We start from the raw sequence: 27,677 nt of genomic DNA on the forward strand, positions 1-27,677 counted from the left end.
GTCGAAAGCGAGAGGAGCATTTGTCAGACTTGGGAAGACCTGGAGCTCTAACAGCATCACCAGAAGAACAAAGCTGAAGTTGTACAAGACACTAGTAGTACCAGTATTACTATACGGATGTGAGACCTGGAAAATGAACAAAGAAGACAGCAAGGCTGTTGACGTATTTCATAATAGATGCCTACGAAGAATACTGATATGAGACCGCTCAGCAATGAGGTGAAGTTGCGAAGATGGAAGATGATTGGGCACATACTGCGGCAGGACCACAACAACGACTGCAACATAGCAATAACTTGGGCACCAGAAGGGAAGAGAAGACAGGGAAGACCAAAGACCACCTGGAGACGTACCGTCGAGAAGGAGAAAAGGGAAGGAGGATGGAAATCATGGCTGGAAGTGAGGACTGCAGCAGCCGACCGTCAGAAGTGGAGGAGCTCTGTTGAGGCCTTATGTGCCACAAGGCACCAAGTGGATAGGTATAGGTATGGTTTGTTCAGATGCAGTTTTGCAAACGTCAGTTGTGTTTCCATGTTAGGGCTTCGTCCTCGCAACCCTTCCAAATCAATCCTAGTTGTGTAGTCTTCTTCCTTTTCTGCTGTCATGGACTTGAACATTGGACTTGCTCAATGAGGTTTGAGATCTAGCTATCGCACTCTGCTGTGTTTACTTAGATGTAGACTGTCTTTAGGGTGAAAATTAATTGGGATGTCTACAACTGGGAAGACTTGAGATTCATCTCTCTCATTTAGTACGTTCACTAAAGTTGAATTGTTGCCTTAATCCTACCAATATTGAATATTTAAAAGCTGTGTATACACCTTAGCCGGGCTGTAGTGGAACTGAGGTGAAGCTCTTGAGATCGAGCTTTTAGTGCCAGATAAAGCGTCATAATCCGAGTTATTCCAGCATGTATATGCAACCCACGCTTAGCAGAGCGAGAGACCGCCCCGGGACCCCCCTTTCAGGAAGTGACGACACCGTGAAAGCCAGAATATCAACACAGCAGGAGAAGAAGAAGACGAACGACAAAGAAGGAACCGGAAGAATACCAACGCAAAAGTGTGTGTGGCGCCACCTAGTGTCGCGGAGTCGAACGCACCTCACTCAATAATTGATTGTCTTCTTGTGCATGTTTACTTGGATTTCTGGGAAACTCCAGTTTAATCCTCAACTAGATTGTTGTCAGTAGCTTAATTTAGATGTGCGGGTAACTGGACTGAATGTCATCAACGTCAATACAAATAAGTAAATGGCCGACTCATTGGAGTCAGGTGAGTTGCAGCAGGGAAACGTCTAAAACGTTCTTGATAGGGGCTACCGAGGACCAGGATTGCCCCCCCTGATCTAAACCATGATGGCAGTGGACCCTGAGGACCAGAACTGAAGAACGCTGATCGTTGTCTGCAAACCTCAGTGGAGCGGTGGGGTGGATGGATGAGAAACTCCAGCATCACCTATGGTTTTACTTTTACAAAAGGCCTTTTCTCACTGGTCAAAAAGCCTGCAAACGCCGTTTAACACCCGGCCTGAAAGTGTAACAAGAAGGCGTTTTAATGGCAATCTTTGTTTTGTTATCTCTGAAACTCATTTGAGTCATTTTGAGTCCTGTTGCTCGTCAGAAACCGCAATCCAACAATTTCCAACGGAGACGGTGTGATGCCAACGGAGGTTAGCGGTGGCTAACAGAGCCATGATGGTGCACAGGCTGGCACGAGGAAAATATCAAACTTTTTTAACTTTAACAACAGTCAATGTGTTTCCTTTTTTTAAATGTTTAACCAGACGGTTGTTTTAATCGTGTGACTTGAGCATAATCCACCAGTTGAAACCGTGTTGTCTGATTCCCGTCATAATACGAAGGTGCAAAAGTGACATTTTCTCAGCAAATGTTTGATGCATTGACATCAAACGCGTTCTCAGGTTAAATGATTTAAAGAGAAGTCTTTTGATCACATTACAAACATCCTTAACCATGATCAAACCAACACGATCCCCCATTTCTTCATCTCCTGCAGCTATTTACCAGCTTTATAGTGGCTCATACATTTAATTTGTGCATCTGTGCATTTTTTCAAAGGCTGAGTGGTGAAACTGATTCATTTCAGTAACTTTAATTCCATTAAATTTCACGGGTTTGAGTTTGTCCTGACTCATGTTGTTCCGAGTCTTTAGTGTGGAAGTTTAGTTTGGGAGTTCTGGCCCTCAAGGCCGCATTAATATTCATCAAAGTCTGGTGTTTAATGGAATTAAGCCTCCCGGCTCATATACTGTCAAAGCAGATCCGTGCTGCACGCATACCAAGCAAACACTCAACCCGCCAAGCTGGATTTACATCCAAAATGAAGCCTCAGACTTTAAAGAAGTCTTTCTCAAATCAGCATGGGAAAGAGGTTTTAAATTCCTACCCCCCCCCCCAATCAGCTTCAGTTACAACACTTAAGTCGCTCCTTGTGCAGCAAAGGATCGCAGAGTTTAAATGTTACTGCCATGGTTCTGAAAAAGCCAGAGTGGTTTCTGTGGATACAGCACAAGTCAGCTTTTATATGTGTGTGTGTGTGTGTGTGTTTTTACAGTGCGGGACAGACTCCTCGTAAAGTGCGTCACCATTACACCGGAGAGCTCATGGACGTCTACTGTTCTCAGTGCAGCAAAAAGGTCAACCTGCTGAATGATCTGGAGGCTCGGCTCAAAAACCTCAAGGCCAACAGGTAACACACACGCACGCACGCACGCACGCACGCACGCACGCACGCACGCACGCACGCACGCACGCACGCACGCACGCACGCACGCACAGCTTTCGGCTTGTACACACTTTTTTACAAAACAAGATGAAAAGGTAAAAAAAAAAACATTTCTTTTGGCGAAAAGTTATAGGCTGAAGCCGTAGCTTATAGTGCCTTCCCTTTTTTCTTATGATCAGCTTAAATATGAGACATTAACATTACTCCGTGGAAACAAACAATACATAAAGAATACAAAAATAAGTAAGACAAAATATAAAATTGACGTTTCATTGATGTTTTTGATAATATACTTTATATTTATAGTGTTTTATATTTATTTACAGTATTTTCTTTAAACATTTCCTTAAACTTGAAGATAGAACTACACATTTTTAGGTTGTTATTACAACTATTCCACATTTCTCTAGCCTTAATTGATGTCCATCTCTTTTTAATATTAGTTCTTGCTGTCGTCGTCTCAAACATGAGTTTCCCCCTCAGGTCATAGCGGGTTTCTTTTATTTGGAACAGGTCCTGAATGTAGTTTGGTAATTTTAGAGGAGGAAGATTTTTTTTTCATTATGCACTTCAAGAAAAAAGTTGAAATGTGGAGAATAAAGTCAACCTTCTGAAACTATAACAAACAGCGCATGTGACAAAATGCCTCTTGGCCTATAGATGAACTGGTGAAACTGTACTTCAGAATCGGCTTCAGTAACAAAGAAATTATTTCTCTTTTAGCTCATAAAGGACTCTCCTAACTGGATTTGATGGGCCAGAGGAGACATTTCGACTTTATTCACGAAATTGTATTTCAACTTTATTCACGACATTTCGACTTTATTCTTGAAATTGTATTTCAACATTAATCTCGACATTTCAACTTTTTTCACGACATTTCGACTTTATTCTTGAAATTGTATTTCAACATTAATCTCGACATTTCGACTTTTTTCTCGACATTTCGACTTTTTCTCGAACGCACAATAAAAAAAAATCTTCCCCTCTCAAATATTTTTTCTCCTGCATGGCCCTAATACTCTTCCGTACACAGCAATCGTGCATGTATTTGTATTACACAGCTTTTCCGGACGTTTTAAGGAAACGCATTAAATACCAGGAGTGAGTGCATTCCTGCAGAGCATCACTGATAAGATTATTTACACCATCCGTAGGAAATGCTTTAAAAAAACGTGATTTTAAAAATACAGACCACAAAATAAAAACACTGCAACAAAAGTGACAGACGTAAAGTTTTTTTTTTATATATATTTGAGAAAACCGAGTCCGCTTGTGTTTTCTGGTTGAAGTAACTGCAGGAAGAGAGTCATAAAATCTTGATGTTCATCTCAGAAGTATTACCCAGGTGTCACACTGGGCCTTGAAGCCTCGTTTCCACTTCAGTTAATCCACATGAAATAGGGTTAGGGTTAATACGCTAGCGTTCAACGAGCAGGAGCACAGTCCTTTACGTCTGGTTCGCGCGATGCTAACGACACAAACTGTGGGAGTGAAACCACTCCTATAAATGTCTACGCTTTAAGACAATTTCGCAACGAAGTCAAAAAATGTAACGTTCTCTTATCAAAAGCCTGCGGGTTGGTCGCATAGCGTTAGCTAATAAAAATAATAATACATTTTATTTATAACGCACAATACGCTACAATAAAAACAAGTGACAAACAAGCGATGAACGGTCCTCCACCCTTGTGTACGTTCAGGCTGCAGTGGAAGCTTGTACGACTTGATGTAGATTCTTCAGGCCTGGACATTTAGTGGATGAAACCACCCACGACTCTTTATATCAAACCATTCAAAAGTTATGGCAGAAAGTAGGAACTATCAGATATCGACCAATCAGATGAAGGGGGGGCGCGCTTTTTGGCGTCCATCGTCGCCACGGTAACGCTTTTGACTGAGAAAAGTAATGCGCATCGTCGCAGGATGGAGACGCACATTTTGATGTATAACACACCTGGGTGCACGTTACGGTTCGGGCCGCATTAACGGCCGAAGAAATGGCATTTCTTTTTATTTAAAGTTTCATCCATAAAGAAACAAATCTGCCTTTCCTAAAGGGTCTGGGTCCGTATGTTTTGGTGTGCAGAAAGGTTTGGGTGGCCGCGTCCAATCAAGTAGACCTCAGAAACGGGGGCGACATCAGCGTTTGATTCAATCGAGCGAAACATGGCGAGTGAGAAAAACCCCCTGCAGAACCGAGTCTGTCATCAAACCTGATTCCCGTCGTGTACCAGGACTCATGCGTATCTGAATGTGTTACACGGTGCTCAGAGTTACCTGTCCTGTTCCATTAGGTACATTAGAAAGACAACAGCTTTGGTTATGGAAGTCGTTGAACTGGTTAGTCACCGTCTACTTTGAGAGCCTTTTATGTTTTAACGGCAACGCGGTGATGTAATGTTGTTACAAAGGTGTTTTTAAATGATTCCCAGTCATGTAGCATCTGTGTCTGTTTGTAAAACAGCAGATCTGCACAAGCTGCCGCCCCCTGATTACCTCCGTTACCATTGTTACGGGAGGACTATTATTGGAAACATAATCCGTTAACCATCGTAGCTGCACAGTTGACCTGCAAAGACTAATGCACACACACACACACACACACACACACACACACACACACACACACACACACACACACACACACACACACACACACACACAGCTATACATGCAGACACAGTGGCGTCTTTTAGGATTGTTAAAATGAGTAGAATTGTGTTTTTGATCTACTAAAACGCGTTATTCTCAGTATGCATCACTTGCTGCTGGATCGCAGTGTTTGTCCTTGTGCCAACTTTAATTTATAAAGCACTTTAAAAACAGCAGCCATTGACTGAAGTGGATGAAGCCGCTGCGGCCGCTCCAATTAAACCAATTATTCCCTTGAATAAAGAAATCAGACGGAGGAAATGCAAAGAAGGGAAAAAGCAAATAGGATGTTATTGAAACTGAACTGTAGATGAAGAGAAATAACTGCTGCCTTCTTGTTAATTTAAAAAAATAATAAATAAATCATGTTTCAGACAGGTTGTAAATCCAGTACAACTTTATTGTAACATGGGCTTAAATAATAGTTCATGTTGATTTCATATTATGTAACCAATATGAAAAAAATATGCAAATATGTTGCAACTTTAGCTTGTATAGTTACAATATGATAATCACAATGCACTGACTGGAATATTTATTTTTAATATGCAGTGAAATTTTGCAGTTTTTCATAAAACGATTTGTTCCTGGTTAAGCAACACTGATATGTGTCCATGTTTACATAGATCAGGGGTTGGCAACCCAAAATGTTGAAAGAGCCATATTGGACCAAAAACACAACAAAAAAATATGTCTGGAGCCGCAAAAAATTAAAAGTCTTGTATCAGCCTTAGAATGAAGACAACACATGCTGCATGTATTTATATTAGTTTTTTTTTTGTTTAGTTTTTTTAATTATGCACTTCGAGAAAAAAGTCGAAATTTTGAGAAAAAAGTCGAAATTTTGAGACAAAAGTCAAAATGTCGAGAAAAAAGTCGAAATGTTCAGAAAAAAGTCAAAATTTGGAGAAAAAAGGTGAAATATCGAGATTAAAAAGGAAAGGAAAAAGGAAGAAAAGAGAAAAAAAGAAGAAAAAAAGAAAAAGGAAAAAAATGAAAAAAGAGGAAAAAAAGAAAAAAATAGAAAAAAAGGAAAAAAGGAAAAAAAGAAGAACAAAAGGAAAAAAAAGGTCAAACATTTTTTAAAAAGCTCCAGGAGCCACTAGGGCGGCGCTAAAGAGCCGCATGCGGCTCTGGAGCCGCGGGTTGCCGACCCCTGACATAGAAGAACATGATAAGAGCACTGAAATGTGTATTTTCTGCATTCATTTTGTTTTTCATAATTTTCTCTTAATTTGCACAAACAGAAAATATTTTTGTGAAGTGGATTCAGTGCAGACAGTAAATTCAGAATTTCTTCACTGACACAAATATCGTTATGTGTCGTGGAGGAAATGTCTTGCAACATATCGATTATCGCAGAATCGCTGTATCGTGATATCATCAAAATGGCAAAATATCATGATACTATCCTATCATTAGGTACGTGGTAATAACCAGCCCTACTGGCTTCACAAATGAGAAATTCAGACGGAAAATAAAGAATATTAGGATGGGCTTGTTTCTAAATTACTTACATCTCCAATCTCTAAATTAGCTCTGTTAATGTAGACGTTAGCTTTTCTTCTGCAACTCATAAGATGCAAATAACCCCAGCTCTTTTAATTTTCACCTTGCTCTCCTATTGATGATGTATGGATCAGTCCTCTCCAGCACAACAACTCTCTGTGGGCCTGAGGTCTGGACTGGCCAATTAACACGTGAAAATGATGACTCAGGCTCTGCCAACGACTCCTTAACCGTTTGATTCTGATGAATCATTGCACTGCAATCTTGGAATATATCCATGCCATCAGAGAAGGAAAAGAAATGTGAAAAACCTGGTTGTTGGGTGTATTCAGGTAGTCACATGACCTTATTTTTCGGAACCCCAGAAGAACTGGGGGGGTCGTCCATAGGTATATCCTCATGTCCTAATTATGCTTACATAGGCTACATATAATTTTACATGACATGATAAATAAATACAAGAACTATTGTACTATTTAAGTGTGTGTGTTTTTGGTTTATTTTTATTAGTTTGACACTTGCAGTTTTTTTTTCCACAACCATCCTTTACAAAAGTTGATGTTAGAGGAAAAAGTTTGACTCTTCTAACAAGGCAAAGTTGAACAATCTTGACCACAAATTCATCACGTTAAAGAGGATTTCAAATGCAGATCATGTCAAGATTTAACACCAATGTAATAATGATTAACTATGTCTTAAGAGAAGCTTAACACCAAACCATCAGGAGGAATCAGAGGCGTGAAGTGGTTTTTCAAAAGTTGGCAACCCATTGTGTTGCATCCGTGCATGTCATTGTACTTCAAATGGATTTTATTTAATGATATAAAAGATTTTTTTTTACTGTGCACTTCGAGAAAAAAGTCGAAATGTTGAGGAAAAAAAAGTCAAAATTTCGTGAATAAAGTTGAAATGTTGAGGAAAAAAAGGCAAAATTTCGAGATTAAAGTTGTAGTACAATTTCTAGAAAAAAGTCAAAATGTCGAGAAAAAAGTCAAAATGTCAAGATTAATGTTGAAGTAAAATTTCGAGAAAGAAGTCGAAATGTTGAGAAAAAAGTTGAAATGTTGAGGAAAAAAAGTCAAAATTTTGTGAATAAAGTTGAAATGTCGAGAAAAAAGTCGAAATGTCGAGATTAACGTTGAAGTACAATTTCGAGAAAAAAGTCAAAATGTTGAGAAAAAAGTCAAAATTTTGAGAAAAAAGTTGAAATGTTGAGAAAAAAAGTCAATTTCGTGATTAAAGTTGAAATGTTGAGAAAAAAAGTCAAATTTTCATGAATAAAGTTGAAATGTTGAGAAAAAAAGGCGAAATTTCGAGATTAAAGTTGAAGTACAATTTCGAGAAAAAAGTCGAAATGTTGAGAAAAAAAGTCAAAATTTCGTGAATAAAGTTGAAATGTTGAGAAAAAAAGGCGAAATTTCGAGATTAAAGTTGAAGTACATTTTGTGAATAAAGTTGAAATGTTGAGACATTTTGACTTTTTTCTCGACATTTCGACTTTTTTCTCAAAGTGCACAATAAAAAAATTCTTCCCCTCTCAAATATTTTTTCTCCTGCATGGCCCTAATACTCTTCCGTAGTTGGTCACCACTGCATTATCTGACCTAACACATATTTTACTTATTCACTGTTTCTCTCTTTCTTTTCTTTTCTTTTTGCAATTTTAGCCCCAACCGAAAAATCTCCAGCACTGCTTTTGGAAGGTAAGCCAGTCACCGACGCTCGTTTGTCCCTACATGTTTGCTGTTTGTTGACATTGGCCTGAACACGGTGATCACTGCTTCCTTATCGCTCGTCAACACCCAGTTAATTACTAACTAGTTCCTCGTAGACGACACAGACGTAACCGAGGCGATCGTGTCCGTCTGTGCAGCAGCGGCCGTTTGTCCCTGCACGGTCTCTACTGGGCGTCTGGCTCTGTGGGTTTTATTCCTATTTGTGGCCTCCCAAACTGAGTTATGGCGACAGGGTGAAAGTGCCTGCCAGGCCTGATCTATGCCGTTCCCTCGCCCTGCTCGTTCCTCTGGCGACTGCTTTGATTGCATCTTCCACTTTATTGCTCTCTTCATCTGTTCTCTTACTCCCAGTGCTCTCTGATTCTGCTCCTCTTCTTCCGCCTCCTCTCCTTTCAGTGTTGCCAATCGTGCTAATGGAGCAGGAGCCTGCTGTTATCACGTTATCCTTTTGTTTTGGAGGTTTTTTTGTGTTTGAGTGCATTTAGGGTGTGAGTAGTGACTACTGACTCTGACAAGAACGCCTTCACTTTGTTTGGGACCACCCAAGTTGGAAAAGTTGTCCTTGGGTGAGCTGTCCGGCCTTAGGCCTTGTAGCACCCTATAATGTAATAATTTCCTGAAAATGTAATAAAATTTGCACTTAACTCATTCGAAAATGTAATAAAATCCAATAATGTAATAACTTCACCAATAATGTAATAAAATATCCTGACTGATATTGTAATAACATTTTTACCGATAATGTAATACCTTATTACATTATTGGGAATTTATTACATTTTTAGGTGGGTCTATGTAATACTTAACGGATAATGTAATATGTTCATTTTCAGTCCAGAGTTCTACATTTTGTGTTTTAAGTATCTAAGAATGTTATATACGCTGGATTTGAAACACCAGAATGACTATTGGGTTAAATCGCAGACTTTGAGTTCCATGTAATAAATTACCAATAACGTAATAAGGTATTACATTATTGGTAAAAATGTTATTACAATATCAGTCAGGATATTTTTACATTATTAGTGAAGTTATTACATTATTGGGTTTTATTACATTTTCGATAGAATTAAGTGCAAATTTTATTACATTTTCAGGCGTTATTACATTTTCAGGAAAACATTATAGGGTGCTACAGGCCTTAGTAAAACTTTAAATTGAAAAAAATAAACTTAAATTGTATCAAAAAAACAAGAAACAATCAGTTACATGGGAAGTTTAATTCCTCTTTAATTCAGAATTAAAATTAAATCAGATTTAAAATTATTAAAAATGACCATGTAAACACCTAATTCCGAATGAAAATGGCCATTCCGAATTAAACTTAATTCCGAAGTAAGTGGCTGGTTTATTCTGATTTTAAATCTGAATAGAATAATTCCGCGATCATGTAAACACTCATTCCTCTTTAAATTAATTCCGGTCTTTCTTTCTGCTCGTTCCCTCGCCCGTCTGTCTCCATGACGCTTATATTCCTGCTGGGCTTGTTTTCCAAACAAAGTTTCAAGATGGCAGCACGCAGTAAACGCTGGTCAAGAGCAGAGACCATTTATTTAATAAATATCTTGGAGGACCTGGAAATAATTAAAAGAACAGATGGAAACAGGAAACATAAAAACAAATCCAAAACGGATGCTAATAATCTGGTCCTCCATGTTGTTGCTACTCAAGTAAGTTTGTTTTCTTCCGGTAGATGTAAATACTAGTGGTGGGACTCGGTTAAAAAGATTGATCTAATTTACTAGAGGCTTTGTAATTAATTAATCGCAATTAATCGCATATCAATATATAATATAGCAGTTCATAAGTTGGATCAGCCGACGCTAGGGGGGCGGACCGGAAGTTACGTCTACCGGAAGTATAACAAACTTAGCCGCTACAACTTTGAAAAGCTCACAATTTTTATGTTTCCTGTTTCCATCTGTTCTTTTACTTATTTCCAGGTCCTCCAATCTATTTATTAAATAAATGGTCTCTGCTCTTGACCAGCGTTTACTGCGTGCTGCCATCTTGAAACTTTGTTTGGAAAACAAGCCCAGCGTGGAATATAAGCGTCATGGAGACAGACGGGCGAGGAAACGAGCAGCAATTTGGACACATTTGGATAAAAGCACACAACTGTGCTTTTATCCAGGTTTCCACTCTGTAGTTTTTTTAAAACTAAAGTTTCCGCCCACCAAACCCAGCAACTGCTTCCCAGCGGTTCAGTTTCCATTGTTGTTTCCGTGTTGAGTTTTGTGCATCAGTATTACGAGGAACTTATACCGGGAACTCGTGCAACGAGAAACATTCCGCAATGTTTGGAGTGCAAAAGTAAATTGCGATTAAATGCGTTATTTTTTTTTTCACATTATTTTTCTGTAGTTAATTAATTGTAATTAACGCGATAAAGTCCCAGCCCTAGTGAATACGTAAAGACGTCCGCCCGCCTATCCAATCAGAACCTTCCCAACCCCCAGACCTTAAGAGGAATTGGAAAAAAAACGATCTAACGTGTTTTCCATGTAAACCTCAATTCATAATTACTATTTCCATGTAAACTCGAAGGAAAATAGTTTAATTCTGAATTATTTAATTCCGAATAATTAATTCGAATAACCGTGGCCAATCTTATACATATGAAAAAAGGTTGGTCTTGGGTGGGGTGGGGGCCCGCATCGGGAGGCTTCAATATGGTGCTCAAAATTCTGTGTTACGCCCCTGGAGCAGCTAATTTACCAGTTTTTTTTCTTTTGATACACTTTATTTAGTCTGTATGACGTCCTCACACCGATGCAGACCTATCAGCGCAGCGTTCCCCTGTCGTCAGCACATTCAGAGGTTTTTATTTGTGTGTCTGAGCAGGCAGCTGCTCCACAACAGCAACCTGAGCAGCAGCAACGGCAGCACCGAGGACCTGTTTAGGGACAGCATCGACTCCTGCGACATCGACATCAATGAGAAGGTACAGGAAACGTTGTGGAAGACACAATAACACAAGAAGTAACGATACATACATCTCAGGAGAATCAATATTACAGTAGTTTCCATCGAAGGATGTTTTTCGAATAAGCGTAATTCTTAGGGCTGGGTTTCAATTCAAATGTCAAGAATCGATTCGATTAACGGACCAGCCCCAACTTAGGATAAGAAAGTAATGTCATTAAGTGTTTCCTACTTTTTTTTTTGATAAGTCCCCTACATCAAGAAGTAGGGTAGGGATATTGTTTAACTATTTAATTATTATTTCAGAGTCATTGATAGGACAGATATGGTAGTACTATCTGGTATTTTCAATTAGTGCAATGAGTAGAATTTTTGGTTAGTATATTTGGCATGACTATAGCACTATGAAATATGTTTTGGTGTGTATGGACTTTGACTTTTTTTTTGGAAGTTGAGTTGTCGGGGTTTTGTGTTCTATGTATCTAAGGTATACCCCTCCGTGCCAAAGATCGCTGGTGGGTCTTATTAGTGGCACGCCAAAACAGTGCCATAATTCGTAGTTGTAAAAAAAGTTTGTAGCTTTTGTAAAAAAAGTTTGTAGCTTTGTATATCCAATGTTGCACAAAGACGAATTAATTCCACAGCTACAAAAATGTTCTACACATGCACAACATTTTTCTACAAGTACAAATATTTTTTGCACATGCACAAAATATTTCTACAAGTACAAAGTTTATTTACAGATACAAAATATTTATGGCTTTAATTTGAGCCCATAAAAACGCTTTAGACGCAGAACTTTGTGTACGAGTAATGAACTCGTAGGTGAAACACAGTATGAATACGGTTTGTTTTGTGTGCAGATTGTTTTCTTCCATATGTTGACTGATGTTCAAAGACCTTTTAATAAAATCTGCATGTGAAGAAGCAGATGTTGGTGTGAAATAAAAACAGCAGCTTTAGCCGTTTCTGTAACTCGTGAAAACCTGTGGAAGACTGAACATGTCAGCACGTCCTCATAAAATCCCAGAGTGCAAATGTATTTGACGAGTTCTGACACGTTTCCTCTTGAATCCTGAAAATCAAACAGCTTTCTTAATCTATTTTTAGAAATACTCCTTTTATAAGTTGATGAAGCAACAGCCTCAGTCTCTGTTTATAAGGATTGTTGCTCAAGTTTTCTAGGAATCTTTTTCTTATTTTTGGAGATGATTAGGTTGAATCTTTGAGTTGAATCTTTGTTCTCTGTTCCGGCAGGTGAGTTCTCTGGAGAAGAAAGTGGCCGAGCTGGAGAACGAGATTCTGCTGAACGGAGATCTCAAGTCCAAGCTGAAGCAGGAGAACACTCATCTAGTACACAGGTAGAGTCGGGAAACTACACCGGAAACTTCATAACGTTATAACCAGGAGTCACTCAGGGCGTTTACATGGGAAGTTTAATTCCTCTTTAATTCAGAATTAAAATTAAATCAGATTTAAAATGAGTAAAAATTTAAAATTACCATGTAAACACCTAATTCCGAATGAAAATGGCCATTCCGAATTAAACTTAATTCCGAAGTAAGTGGCTGGTTTATTCCGATTTTAAATCTGAATAATTCCGCGATCATGTATAGACTCATTCTGCTTTAAATTAATTCCGGTCTTTCTTTCTGCTCGTTCCCTCGCCCATCTGTCTCCATGACGCTTAGATTCCGCTGGGCTGGTTTTCCAAGATGGCAGCACGCAGTAAACGCTGGTCAAGAGCAGAGACCATTTATTTTATTTATTAATAAATAGCTTGGAGAACAGATGGGAGGAAACATAAAAATTGTGAGCTTTTCAAAGTTATAGTGGCTAAGTTTGTTTTTCTTCCGGTAGTTTAACTTCCGGTCCGCCCCCCTATCCAATCAGAACCTTCCCAAAGCCGATCAAACGTGTTTTCCATGTAAACCTCAGTTCGGAATTACTATTTGGCTTAAGCTATTTACACCCGGGTGCAAGTACTGATGCGTAGGCTATTTACAGCCTGCTACCAATATCAATGTATGTCATTTGCACCCATGTATTAGAAAAAAAAAAAAAAAAAAAAAAGAAAATCCATCAGCTCAACAGTGATTGACAGGTATTCACACCACTTTTAATAAACTTCATTTAATCTCTTCAAAATATCTTACAATGACATAAGAGCAAAAATTGTTCATACAAACGTGCGAGCAGACATTTGCCTGGCTCTCTTATTTGATATGGTTCCAATTTTAGAGCGGTGCACATGCACAAGTGAAAAAGCGCCTTCTGTTGCAGACACGGTGCGCATGCACAACGCATTTGTTTCCATATACAGGACTGTCTCAGAAAATTAGAATATTGTGATAAAGTTCTTTTATTTTCTGTAATGCAATTAAAAAAACTAAAAAGTCATACATTACAAATCAACTGAAATATTCCAAGCCTTTTATTATTTTAATATTGCTGATCATGGCTTACAGTTTAAGATTAAGATTCCCAGAATATTCTAATTTTTTGAGATAGGATATTTGAGTTTTCTTAAGCTGTAAGCCATGATCAGCAATATTAAAATAATAAAAGGCTTGCAATATTTCAGTTGATTTGTAATGAATCCAGAATGTATGATATTTTTGCATTACAGAAAATACAGGACTTTATCACAATATTCTAATTTTCTGAGACAGTCCTGTATAAACAGGGTATAAATAACTCAGCTGGTGGGGGCTTGCTATTTGTACCCTGGTGCAAATAGTCACTCTGTTACTATTTCCATGTAAACTCGAAGGAAAAAAGTTTAATTCGGAATTATATAATTCAGAATAATTAATTCCGAATCATGTAACATCATGTAACCGTGGCCAGTGTTATGAATCCTTTTTCTTATGTTGTTTTCTTGATCTCAGGGTTCACGAGCTGGAGGAGCAGCTGAAGGACCAGGAGACCCGGGCAGAGCAGAACCTGCAGGGGGAGCTGAGGAGACACAGGGAGGCCTACGCCAAGATGGAGAGAGACAAGAACACGCAGATAGAGCTGCTGACCAGCCGGTGAGGAACAAACCGCTGTTAAACACACTCGTCTGTCCACCGAGCTCAAACTGAAACTGGTCAGTTCTCTGTAACTGTCATACCCAGTTGATGTTTTAACTCACTTTTTCATAAATTACCATGTTATTTGAAACCAGATGTTTCAACCAAATAGTGGATCTGACTAAGAATTAGAAAAAAAAAACAAAAAAAAAAATACAAGGGTCTTGTCAGTTATGTACGACGGAGTATTAGGGCCAAACTAAGACAAAAAAGAATTGAAATTACGAAAATAAAGTCGTAGAATTACCAGAATAAAGTCATAATGTTGTGAGAATAAAGTCGTAATATTACGAGAATAAAGTCGTAATATATAATATAATATATAAATATAACTTCACAAGATATTCCTCATTTTAACACACGGAGAAGATGCTCTTCCTGTTAGAGTTCTCATAAATTACCACTTTATTCTTGTATTATTACGACTTTATTCTCGTAATGTTACGACTTTATTCTCGTAATATTACGACTTTATTCTATTACGACTTTATTCTCGTAATGTTACGACTTTATTTTCGTAATATTACGACTTTATTTTCGTAATATTACGACTTTATTCTCGTAATGTTACGACTTTATTCTCGGAATATTACGACTTTATTCCATTACGACTTTATTTTCGCAACATTATGACTTTATTCTCGTAATATTACGACTTTATTCTCGTAATATTACGACTTTATTCTATTATGACTTTATTCTCGTAATATTACGACTTTATTCTAAAGTCGTAATATTACGAGAATAAAGTCGTAATATTACGACTTTATTCTATTACGACTTTATTCTCATTATATTATGACTTTATTCTCGTAATTTAAAATGTTTTTTTGTCTTAGTTTGGCCCTAATACTCCGTCGTAGTTATTTAGTTCCAACAACATCAAAATAAGACCGTAAGTTACTCAATTAACATAAGATTATGTCTATGCAGGATTCTTTATACCTAATGAAAACTTTAGCATTTTAAAACGATACAAATGTCCAAAGCCAATAAATTGATGGTTTTCTAGCAGTGGCGTAGCCAGAAAAGAGACATTGGGTGTGCACCAGCAAAGACTGGGTGTGCCAAATTTATTTTCAACAAAACTGGACGTTACACCTCCACAAACATTCAAAAGCATGTACCGTATTTTCTGGACTATAAGCCACACCTGCATATAAGCCGCATCCGCTCTATTTAAAAAGAAAATAATTAAAAAAAGATATACAAGCCGCATCTGCTCTAGTTAAAAAAAAAAGATATACAAGCCGCAGATATTTATGTTGTTAGATTAGATATTTACTACATGTACAGAAGGATTTTGAACTGTAAATGATGTACATGTTTGTACCTAAATAGATCCTTTCCTAACAGTGTCTTTTAACACGGCAGCAACTTTGCTGATTAAAACGGGACAGAACCAAGAGAAAATTAAAGCTGCAAGCAGCGATGAACGGGCCCTCGCACTCACGGCCACCGCCCCCATAAGCATATCAGAAATGACACCACCCACGACTTCCTATGTCAAACCAGTCAAAAGTTATAGCAGAAAAAAGGGACAACCAATCAGAAGAAGAGGCGGGGCTAATTCTGGCCAATGAAGGTCAAGGACTCCATACAGAATCTGATGACACCACCCACGACTCTCTATGTCAAACCATTCAAAAGTTATAGCAGAAAATCGGGACAACCAATCAGAAGAAGGGGCGGGGCTAATTCAGGCCAATGAAGGTCAAGGACTCCATACACAATCTGATGACACCACCCACGACTCTCTATGTCAAACCATTCAAAAGTTATAGCAGAAAATCGGGACAACCAATGAGAAGAAGGGGTGGGGCTAATTCAGGCCAATGAAGGTCAAGGACTCCATACTGAGTCCCATGACACCACCCACGACTCTTTATGTCAAACCTTTCAAAAGTTATGGCAGAGAAAAGTACTCTAGGGGGCGCTGTTGAGCCGTTAGGCCACGCCCATTAATGCAAACCATGAAATATCAAATTATTCGCCAGGCCTGGCTTGCATGCAAAATTTGGTGACTTTTGGAGAACTATCAAATATGGACCAATCAGATGAAGGGGGGCACGCTTTTTGCCAACTAGCATCGCCACGGTAACACTTTTGAAAGAGAAAAGTAATGCGCGTAGTCGCAGGATGGACACGCACATTTTGATGTATAACACACCTGGGTGCACGTTACGGTTCGGGCCATATTAATTGCCGAAAGAATGGCATAAATTGCGCCAAAATTACACAATTAATTCAAAATGGCCGACTTCCTGTTCGGTTTTGGCCATGGCGCCAAGAGACTTTTCTTTAAGTTGCGACATGATACAGGTGTGTACCGATTTTCGTGCATGTACGTCAAACCGTATTGTGGGGCTTGAGGCACAAAGTTTTCCGGGGGGCGCTGTTGAGCCATTTTGCCACGCCCATTAATACAAACCATGAAATATCAAATTTATCGCCAGGCCTGCCTTGCATGCAAAATATGGTGACTTTTGGGGAACTATCAAATATGGACCAATCAGATGAAGGGGGGCGCGCTTTTTGGCGTCTAGCGTCGCCACGGTAACACTTTTGAAAGAGAAAAGTAATGCGTGTAGTCGCAGGATAGAGACGCACATTTTGATGTATAACACATCTGGGTTCATGTTACGGTTCGGGCCGTATTAATTCTCGAAGGAATGGCTCATATTGCTCCAAAATTACGCGATTAATTCAGAATGTTCAAAATGGCCCACTTCCTGTTCGGTTTCGGCCATGGCGCCAAGAGACTTTTCTTTAAGTTGCAACATGATACAGGTGTGTACCGATTTTCGTTCATGTACGTCAAACCGTATTATGGGGCTTGAGGCGCAAAGTTTTTTCTGTCTGAACCAACCAGATGAAGGGTGGGCGCGCTTTTTGGCATCTAGCATCACCACAGTAACGCTTTTGAAAGAGAAAAGTAATGCGTGTTGTCGCAGGATGGAGACGCACATTTTGATGTATAACACACTTGGGGGCACATTACGGTTCGGGCCGTATTAACTGCCGAAGGAATGGCATAAATTGCGCCAAAGTGACACGATTAATTCAAAATGGCTGACTTCCTGTTCGGTTTCGGCCATGTCGCCAAGAGACTTTTCTTTAAGTTGTGTACTGATACAGGTGTGTAGCGATTTTCGTGCATGTACGTCAAACCGTATTGTGGGGCTTGAGGCACAAAGTTTTCCGGGGGGCGCTGTTGAGCCATTTTGCCACGCCCATTAATGTAAACCATTAATCAAATTTTTCACCAGGCCTGACTTGCATGCAAAATTTGGTGACTTTTTGGGCACGTTTAGGGGGGCAAAAAGGCCCTCCTTTCGTCAGAAGAAAAAGAAAAAGAAAAAGAAAAAAAAAAAAATTCCTACAGATATAATAGGGCCTTCGCACTGAAGGTGCTCGGGCCCTAATAACCGGTATTTATCTATTTATCTGTTTGAAATCTGCTTTTACTTCTATCTGCTAAAGAAGAAGTAGCGTATTCCTCTTTGCATTTATTTTGTGGAAGAAAAATCCACAGAATAGCTGCACCTTTGTATAAGCTGCATGGTTCAAAACCTATGGAAAAAGTAGCGGCTTGTAGTCCAGAAAATACAGTATATCCAACATTATTAACAGTACAAAACATATCCACACATTGTGTGTGCTCTCATCAGTAATAAAAATCATATCCATGTTTGAGAGTACATATGATGTGCTCTCATATAAAATCAATAACATATAATAAGTATAATGACATATATAATATAATAGGAATAAAATAACCACACTTTATGTGTGTCATAAAAAACCATCACAAAAACATAACCACACACACACATTGCTGCCCAATGAAGCGAACATAGTGTAATATAACACTCATGCGCTCAGAGTCATAACGTATCCACATTACGCATGATCAACAAAGCTATTTAACCAGAGGCAGAACACGACTATCTGGCTTAACATTCATCACATTATTATGTAACAGGTTGGCCTGATGGTTTTATATTGCAAAGCAAAGCAGCAGAGTAAACGACAACAGTACTGCTGCTTATCTGTACGCGCTGCACAGCTCTCCATTTAAAGGGGACCTATTATGAAAAACAGGTTTTCTCTTGCTTTAACATAATAAAGTGATCTCCCCTCAGCAACTCAGAGGAGGAAAGCAACTAAATTCTGCAGTGTCTGTACAGCCGCCCGGATGAGCCGTCCAGTGTGATGTGGATCTACGAGACGTTCAGATTCTGCGCATTTTCGTTACGTAACCAAAGTGCAAACCACGGCCACAACTATAAAACCGTGTAACTGCATGCGAGCGTCCGACTATCGCGTAGCACTGCGTGACATCGGACGCTCTCTGTCCATCTCCCTCCAGCCAGCTTTTCAATTCAATTCAATTCAATTTTATTTATATAGCGTCTAATACAACAAAAGTTGTCTCTAGACGCTTTCCAGAGATCCAGAATAGACCATAAACAAACATAAACGTAAACCCCTGAGCAATTATTACATAAACAATGGCAGGTAAAAACTCCACTAGTGGGAGAAAAACCTTAAGCCAAACAGTGGCAAGGAAAAACTCCCCTTTAGGAGGAAAGAAACCTGGACCAGGACCAGGATCATAAGGGGGGACCCTCCTGCCGAGGGCCAGACTGGTGGGTCAGGGACGTCAGCAGCACAGCAGGCAGGTGGAAGCAGCAACGGGATGACCAGAGGTGGGGGGGGGGCGTAAAAATGGAAATGGAGAAGAGAGGAAGGGAAAACGAGAGGAGAAGAAGGGTGGATCATGTCGGTGCCCCCTGCAGCATAGGCCTATAGCAGCATATCTACAGCGAAGCTATATTTGAGACTAACTATTATAGTCTTGTTCTATAGCTGCAGCTACGACTACTGACTCTAACACACTAGAGTTTACACTAACTAGAGATTTACCAACACCAGCTAGAGGTTTACTAAACACTAACTATAGGCTTTACTAAACAGAAATGTTTTAAGTTTAGTTTTAAAGGTGGAGGTGGTGTCAGTCTCCTTAACCCAGATTGGAAGTTGGTTGTTTTTAAGACATTCAAGGCCTGTTTAAAATAGAGGTTAAATGCTATAATAGGTCCCCTTTAAGTAGCGTTAGGATTCTCCCCCTGCTGGCCACGGTGCAGAATGCAGCTTCAGGGAGGTTGCTGGATTGATCCCCACCCTCAAGTGGCTTTGACCCCCATATTGCTACAGCCATTCCCATAAATACAACTTTTGGTTGTAGATAATGAGAAAAAATCACATATTGGTTCCCATATGTCACAAAGTTGTTTCACAACTTTTCTGACGATATCAAAAAGGTGCCAACTGGAATTCAGCCCTTCCTTCCTTCCTTCCTTCCTTCCTTCCTTCCTTCCTTCCTTCCTTCCTTCCTTCCTTCCTTCCTTCCTTCCTTCCTTCCTTCCTTCCTTCCTTCCTTCCTTCTTTCCCCCCTTCCTTCTTTTTTCCCTTGCTTCCTTCTTTCCTCCTGCTCTCTCCTTCCTTCCTTCCTTCCTTCCTTCCTTCCTTCCTTCCTTCCTTCCTTCCTTCCTTCCTTCCTTCCTTCCTTCCATCCTTCCATCCTTCTTTTCTCCCTTCCTTCCTTCCTTCCTTCCATCCTTCCATCCTTCTTTTCTCCCTTCCTTCCTTCCTTCCTCCCTTATTTCCTTTCTTCCTTCCTTCCTTCCTTCCTTCCTCTCTTCCTTGTTTTTCCCTTGCTTCCTTCTTTCCTCCTGCTCTCTCCTTCCTTCTGCCCTTCCTCTTTTCCTTTTCTTTTCTGTGTGTGTGTGTGTGTGTGTGTGTGTGTGTGTGTGTGTGTGTGTGTGTGTATGTGTGTATGTGTGTATGTGTGTGTGTGTGTGTGTGTGTGTGTGTGTGTGTGTGTGTATATGTGTGTATGTGTGTATGTGTGTATGTGTGTGTGTGTGTGTGTGTGTGTGTGTGTGTGTGTGTGTGTGTGTGTGTGTGTGTGTATGTGTGTATGTGTGTATGTGTGTATGTGTGTGTGTGTGTGTGTGTGTGTGTGTGTGTGTGTGTGTGTGTGTGTGTGTATGTGTGTATGTGTGTATGTGTGTATGTGTGTATGTGTGTGTGTGTGTGTGTGTGTGTGTGTGTGTGTGTGATTCAGTTTTTTTGAGCCCACAAACAAAATCTTGCTTAAGGCCACCAAAATCCTTGTGCCGGCCCTGATTGTAGGAGCAATAGAAGGGAGTGACTTTCCAATAAAAGTGTGTTTACTTTACCACCTGATATTTCCCCGCTGATACACACTCGTCAGCCTAATATTAAATATGAGACCGTGTTATATTTCCCTCATGCCATCCCGTTCTGGGTCCGTAGCAACGATTGGACATTTCTGTGTCTGTTTGGTTGTGGATATTCAGATACCTGCCAGATACATGTACCTGCCACCCCAGAGATCAGTCAGAGAAACGCTCATCTTTGTGCTCATGTGCGGGTTTTCCGTTTCCAGGTCCAGGCAGCTGGAGGACGAGAACAGCGAGATGTCTCTGAACATGTGCCGCCTCCGGTCGCAGACGGAGAAGCTGGACGAGGTGAGCCGGCGGCGTCTCTCTCTCTGTGTTTGCTTTGGTTTATCTTCCCAGTTTTCTCTCCACTGCCTGTGTCTTTCCATTTAAAAAGAGACGCAGTTTGAACTTTGGTCAAAAGCTTAATGAAATGTGTTTAAACCACGTCTTTACGGCTCTGTTTATAATAGTTTATGAACAATTAAACGGCCAATGGGAGAGCTTTGTTGGCTTCAAGGACCTGGTTTGCATCGTTTAGCCTCGTTTTCTTTATTCAAGGACCTTAAATGCCTTAAATGCCACAGAAAAGGTTAAAGGAGCTAAACTGAGACGGGAAATGATTTAGAAAATCCAATCTGGAAAAGGACTTAAACGGAGCGAGTAAATGGGAAATAGGAAGTTACGTTTTAATATGACTGAATGGTAAATGTGTTTTTCTTAATTCACTTACTTATGAAAATCAAAATATTTATAATATTATAATATATAATATTTATAAAATATTTTAAAGGCAACTTTATAAATTACGGAAGAGTTTTAGGGCCAGGCAAGAGAACAAAAAATTTGAGAGTGGAAGATTTTTTTTTATTGTGCACTTCGAGAACAAAGACGGAATGTCGAGAAAAAAGTTGCAATGTCGAGATTAATGTTGAAATACAATTTCGAGAAAAAAGTCGAAATTTCGTGAATAAAGTCAAAATTTCGCCTTTTTTCTCAACATTTCGACTTTTTTCTCGAAATTGTATTTCAAAATTAATCTCGACTTTTAGACTTTTTTCTCGACATTTCGACTTTTTTCTTAAAATTTCAACTTCTTTCTCGACATTTCGACTTTTTTCTCGAAATTCATAATGAAAAAAAAAATCTTCCTCCTCTAAAGTATTATTTTTATTTTTCTCATGCCTGGCCCCAAAACTCTTCCGTAATAAATAGTATGTATTTATGGATTCATTAATTCATCTGAAATCCAACATCCAATGTTTTTTTGTGGACCATAAGGCGCATGATAAAATATATATAAAGCAAAACAAAACAGTCTGTTAAGTCGAACTTTATTCAACTCTTTCACAATAACTCAGAATATAATTCAGTTGTAACTAAAACAGAAAAATAAACTCACATTTTTAAATCATTCATCTTCCATGAATCCACCAATAAAAAGTGGAGGAGGTAAGCGTCGTACTACGTCCTGTTCTCTGATTGGTTCATCGTTGCCAGCGTTAGCAGACAACAACGTTGTATTCCAACATTTGATCATAACTGGATTATGATGCAGATTTGAAAACTGGGTTTACTCTGAAAACCTGACGTTGACGTCTAATGACAGTAAAGTAACACTGACTAGATGTTGGATGACGGCTGCTTGCAGCCAGGCCAGCTGACAGTCCTGCCGGGGCCCCAGACAAAATAATCTAAGATGGGCCCCCTGCGCCCGGATCTCTCCTTCTCCTCTTCCTCTCCTCTCCCTCTGCTCTTCAGGTTTTTATACAAACTAATGGACGTTAACATTAGAGCTAGCCAGTTAGGTTAAGTTACAAGGTTGGTAAACGTTGTAACTGTTTCTTACCTTGCTCTACGCTGACTTTATTAATTCCAGCTTCACCGTCACCACCTTTTTAAAATAGATCCCAGATCCCCATTAGTTGCTGCCTCAGCAGCAACTATTCTTCCTGGGGTCCAACAGTACAAATATACATTTCTATAAAACTTTTACAGTACAATATAAAATGTTAGTTAAACAGAATAAAACAAAGTAGATAACAAGTACAAAGAACAACAACTAAAAAGAAAAACAAGACAAAAAACAAAAACAAATAAAAACTAAAGATAATAATAAGCAGAAAACAATGAAAAAAAAAAAGAATTTTCCTAAATGAAAAAAACTAAACAAAAAAACAAATAACAACCAAAAACAGATAGATTAAAGATAAATCCAAGTACAACTAAAGATAAATAAGTTCATACTAAATGAGGCAAATACAAAAAACAAAGAAACGTATTTCAATAGAAAAAAATAGTGAAAATAACCGGAAACGTCACAAAACCTCAGCAAAATAAAATACTAAGAATTGAAATTAAATGCAGAACAAGAAAATATGTTTCTTTATATAACACCTAACTCAATGAAATTAATAAGCTAAAACCTTTTCTTCTTCTCTTCTTCTCTTTTCTCTTCTTTTCTGAGCACCAGATTTGTGCTGACCGGACATTTTGACCATTCTAATGGTTGAATTAAATGATAACATCAAATTTTGATCAGCGGCCAAACCTTTTTTGTGTTGGGGGTTCTTGACCACAAGGACAATTGGGAAGAAAACAAATAACAAGCTTTTATGTAACTCAAATACTACATATTTTTTCCACAAATAGACATATTTTGAAACATTTTGAAAAATGATTCCATAATTTAATGAGAATGAAAAAAAATAATAATAATAATATTTGTTTTACATAATTAGTTATCTAACGTTGTCCGACATAACGATCCATAATCAACCAAGTACCAACTTTAATGTGTCTGAACGGTCCGACTATCGATCAAGCGGCTTCATCACTACTAAAGTCACTAAAACAGTTTGACAAGTTTTTTAGTTCAGTTACCACAAAACTGGTTCCAGGTCACTAAGCAGAACTAAATTCATACATAAGGCGCCCGGATTATAGGGCACACCGCTGGTTTTTGAGAAAAATTAAGGATTTTAAGAGCAACTTATGGTGCGGAAAATACGATAGTCGTTTTATGAACAGGAACGTGAGATTCTTAATAATTAAGACATCCAGCTAATGACCTTCATCGGTGTTGCTTCTCTTCTAACCGAGGGGGAAGAGGGGAAAGCAGAAGCTGTTTCTGCAGTTTTTTAGCACATTTGTACTCAGACACAATCACTGATGAGATAGATGGATAGATACTCAGCAGCAGTTACAACAGTAGAGAAACAAGGTATTAGAAATAAAAAAAAGTGAAATAAAAATCTAAATCTTTAAGTCATTCGTCTACAATTTCCCAGCTTGGGATAAATAAAGTACAGGACTGTCTCAGAATTAGAATATTGTGATTTTCTGTAATGCAATTACAAAAACAAAAATGTCATACATTCTGGATTCATTACAAATCAACTGAAATATTGCAAGCCTTGTATTATTTTAATATTGCTGATCATGGTTTACAGCTTAAGAAAACTCAAATATCCTATCTCAAAAAATTTGAATATTCTGGGAATCTTAATCTTAAACTGTAAACCATAATCAGCAATATTAAAATAATAAAAGGCTTGAATATTTCAGTTGATTTGTAATGAATCCAGAATGTATGACTTTTTTGTTTTTTTTAATTGCATTACAGAAAATAAAGAACTTTATCACAATATTCAAATTTTCTGAGACAGTCCTGTATATCCATCCATTCATCCATAATGCAAATGTAGAATCAGGGATAAATGTAACCTTGTTCAACCAAAGCTGCACCGAAGGAACGTCTCAAACGTACGGTTTGGTTGTGGACCAATCAGAAAATTCTGTATCAGAAGAAATAATAATGAACAAAAGGAAAAAATGTCTTCTTTTTTTTGTCTACTTTTCATCCTCAGGAAAAGCAAAGGATGACGGACAAACTGGAAGACACGAGTCTGCGGCTGAGGGACGAGATGGACCTGTACAGGAAAATGATGGACAAGCTGAGACAGAACCGCCACCAGTTCCAGAAAGAGAAGGACGCCATGCAGGAGGTGGGAGCGCTTCATTCGTTCATTCATTCATTCATTCATTCATTCATTCATTCATTCATTCATTCACTACAGGCATTAGAAAGCAGCAGAGGTGTCAAGTAACGAAGTACAAATACTTCGTTACCTTACTTAAGTAGAAATGTTGGTTATCTATACTTCACTGGAGTAATTATTTTTCAGATGATTTTTTACTTTTACTCCTTACATTTTAAAAACAGCCTCGTTACTCTATTTCATTTGGGCCTTTAATAAAAACTATCCAGTTAAATTGCTCCATCCGGATAGAGTGAACTTGGTTGTGGTTGTTTCAGATGTTCTTGTCCAGTTTTGTTCTTACATCCGTTCCCTCAGATTCCTGCAACTAAACTTGGATGTACATTCCAATAAAGGTTAGGATAAATGATAACATGCCTCTGAAGTTTGACTTTTTGCACCATTACAATACTTATAGGCAACTAGTCATCATATCTGCTGCTCTCTGAAACACATGTTAAAGCTCAATAGTACACATATATGCTTCTTTAATATATTTGCATTATATTAAGATGCATTCATTTTCAAGGGCTTTTTTCCCCTTACATTACTTTTACTTTTATACTTTAAGTAGTTTTGAAACTAGTACTTTTATACTTTTACTCAAGTAAAAAACTTGAGTTGATACTTCAACTTCTACAGGAGTATTTTTAAACTCTAGTATCTATACTTCTACCTGAGTACTGAATGTGAATACTGAAGACACCTCTGGAAAGCAGCGCTCACCAGTCTGATCTCTGCAGCTGATCGAGGATCTGCGCCGCGAGCTGGAGCACCTGCAGCTCTTCAAGCTGGACGCGGAGAAGCCGGGCCGCGGCCGCAGCTCGTCCTCCAGCCTCGCCGACTTCAGCAACCGCGGCCGGGAGGTGGAGCTGGAGCACGAGGTCAAGAGGCTCAAGCAGGTCTGTGAACCGCCGTCCTGGACGCTCAGGCCGTCAGGAGCTTCTTCAATTCAATTCAATTCAATTTTATTTGTATAGCATCTAATACAACAGATGTTGTCTCTAGACACTTTCCAGATACGCAGAACATGAACATAAACCCCCGAGCAATTATTACATAAACAATGGCAGGTAAAAACTCCCCTAGTGGGAGAAAAACCTTAAGGGGAAAAACTCCCCTTTAGGAGGGAAGAAACCTTGAGCAGGACCAGGCTTGGGGGGCAGGCAGGTGGAAGCAGCAGCGGGATGACCGGGGGTCAGCACCAGGGTTATAATAGTTTAGAATTTTTCATTTTAGTTTAGTTTTATTTCGTTTTGACTTTTTCTCCTTCAATTCAGTTAGTTTTAATTTGTTTTTAGTGTGGGTTTGCTAGTTTTTATTAGTTTTTATATTTTCAAAAATGCTTAGTTTTAGTTTAGTTTTTATTAGTTTTAGTTTTGACGTCACGGACCGTGAGGCGTTCAGGTGCCGTAGCTGCCAGTTGGAGATAAACGGCCAGAGCGGAATAAATTGATCATACCAAGAGGCTTATATTGACAGGGACCAAAACGGAGGAAATTATATCTATAATTTCAGTTTGTTTTAGTTAGTTTTCTAAACACGCAATATAGTTTCAGTTAGTTATCGTTTTTGTCTTTTAATTTTCGTTTTTATTTAGTTCAGTTAACGAAATTGTTTTTTCAATTTTAGTTTTCGTTATTTCGTTCGTTTTCGTGAACAATAATAACTCTGGTCAGCACGCAGCTCCCGAGGCTCCGGCCTACAAACATGCACAAAAGAGAAAAAAGGGGGGCCAGCAAAAGAAACTACAGGAGCGATGGACAAAAATGATAGCTATGAGATATTTATAATAAATAAAAATGGAAATGGAAATCTTCACGGGAAGCTCCAGAATAACGCCCCTAATCCCAGCAGCATTCGTCCCTGTCAGGTTTTTTAGGCAAGGCAAGTTTATTTGTATAGCACAATTCAACACAAGGCAATTCAAAGTGCTTTACATCAACATTAAAAGCGGCAAGACACAATTTAACAGTAAATAACAAATAAAATTATATTAATGATAAGAAAAGAGGTAAAATAATAAAAAGCACAAGTTGTTAATAAGTAAGGGCAGTAGAATACAGCAGGTACATCTCATTCTTAAAATGGCAAGAATTACGTTTCTATACGGTCAAAACGTACAAAGACCGGGTCAAATACAGGATTACAAAAGTAATCTGTAACAATTTGTACGGTGAATTAAACCAATTTGAAAATTCTATGCCACAATGCCTGTTTACAGGTCTTATTTCACACAACTGATGAGAATTACGTTTCTATACGGTCAAAACGTACAAAGACCGGGTCAACTGGATTTTTACGCAATTACAACAAAATCTGTGTAGTTTTCAGATATGTTTAACATTAAATGTGTAACTCAGCAACACTTTACATCCAGACTTCTTCATATTTCCGGCAGCTAGGAGCTCCTCGCACTATGAAGTGGGTTTATGTGCTACCAGGGGAGCAAATGTGCTACATTTCTAGTTCAAGCAAAGCCGCTGGCAGTGTTCCCGCCACAGACGTGAAGAGATCCCGGCGTTCCCGGCGTTCTGTGGGTTTAGGCTGCTCATATCTCTAAACTTACCTCTGGGGTTACAGGCCTGACAGATCGTCGTAGCGGGCCCCTTTTGTGTCCTTTTTTAAATGCTCTTTTGCAGCTCCGCTGGAGCTCAGCGCCACTCGCTGATGTTTTGACTTTGAAATGCAGAGTTTAACGCGGCAGAACACAGTTTTATCAAGATTTAAGGCTGTAAAA

General features: G+C 38.8%; 1 protein-coding gene across 4 annotated transcripts in view; it reads left to right on the forward strand.

Moving 5' to 3' along the window:
• The window catches only part of rab11fip4b (RAB11 family interacting protein 4 (class II) b), a 112,529-nt gene that overhangs the window by 77,886 nt on the left and 6,966 nt on the right, over positions 1–27,677 (forward strand). For all 4 annotated transcript variants that reach the window (XM_061732187.1, XM_061732273.1, XM_061732007.1 and 1 more), the window contains exons 4-11: positions 2,577–2,711; positions 8,579–8,614; positions 11,492–11,591; positions 12,830–12,933; positions 14,464–14,604; positions 21,125–21,206; positions 24,767–24,904; positions 25,681–25,839. In XM_061732187.1, the coding sequence (XP_061588171.1) occupies positions 2,577–2,711; positions 8,579–8,614; positions 11,492–11,591; positions 12,830–12,933; positions 14,464–14,604; positions 21,125–21,206; positions 24,767–24,904; positions 25,681–25,839 (895 nt within the window). The remainder of the gene's footprint in view (positions 1–2,576; positions 2,712–8,578; positions 8,615–11,491; positions 11,592–12,829; positions 12,934–14,463; positions 14,605–21,124; positions 21,207–24,766; positions 24,905–25,680; positions 25,840–27,677) is intronic.

This window comes from Cololabis saira, chromosome 1 (genome assembly GCF_033807715.1).
Source record: "Cololabis saira isolate AMF1-May2022 chromosome 1, fColSai1.1, whole genome shotgun sequence".
NCBI classification, from domain to species: Eukaryota; Metazoa; Chordata; class Actinopteri; order Beloniformes; family Belonidae; genus Cololabis; species Cololabis saira.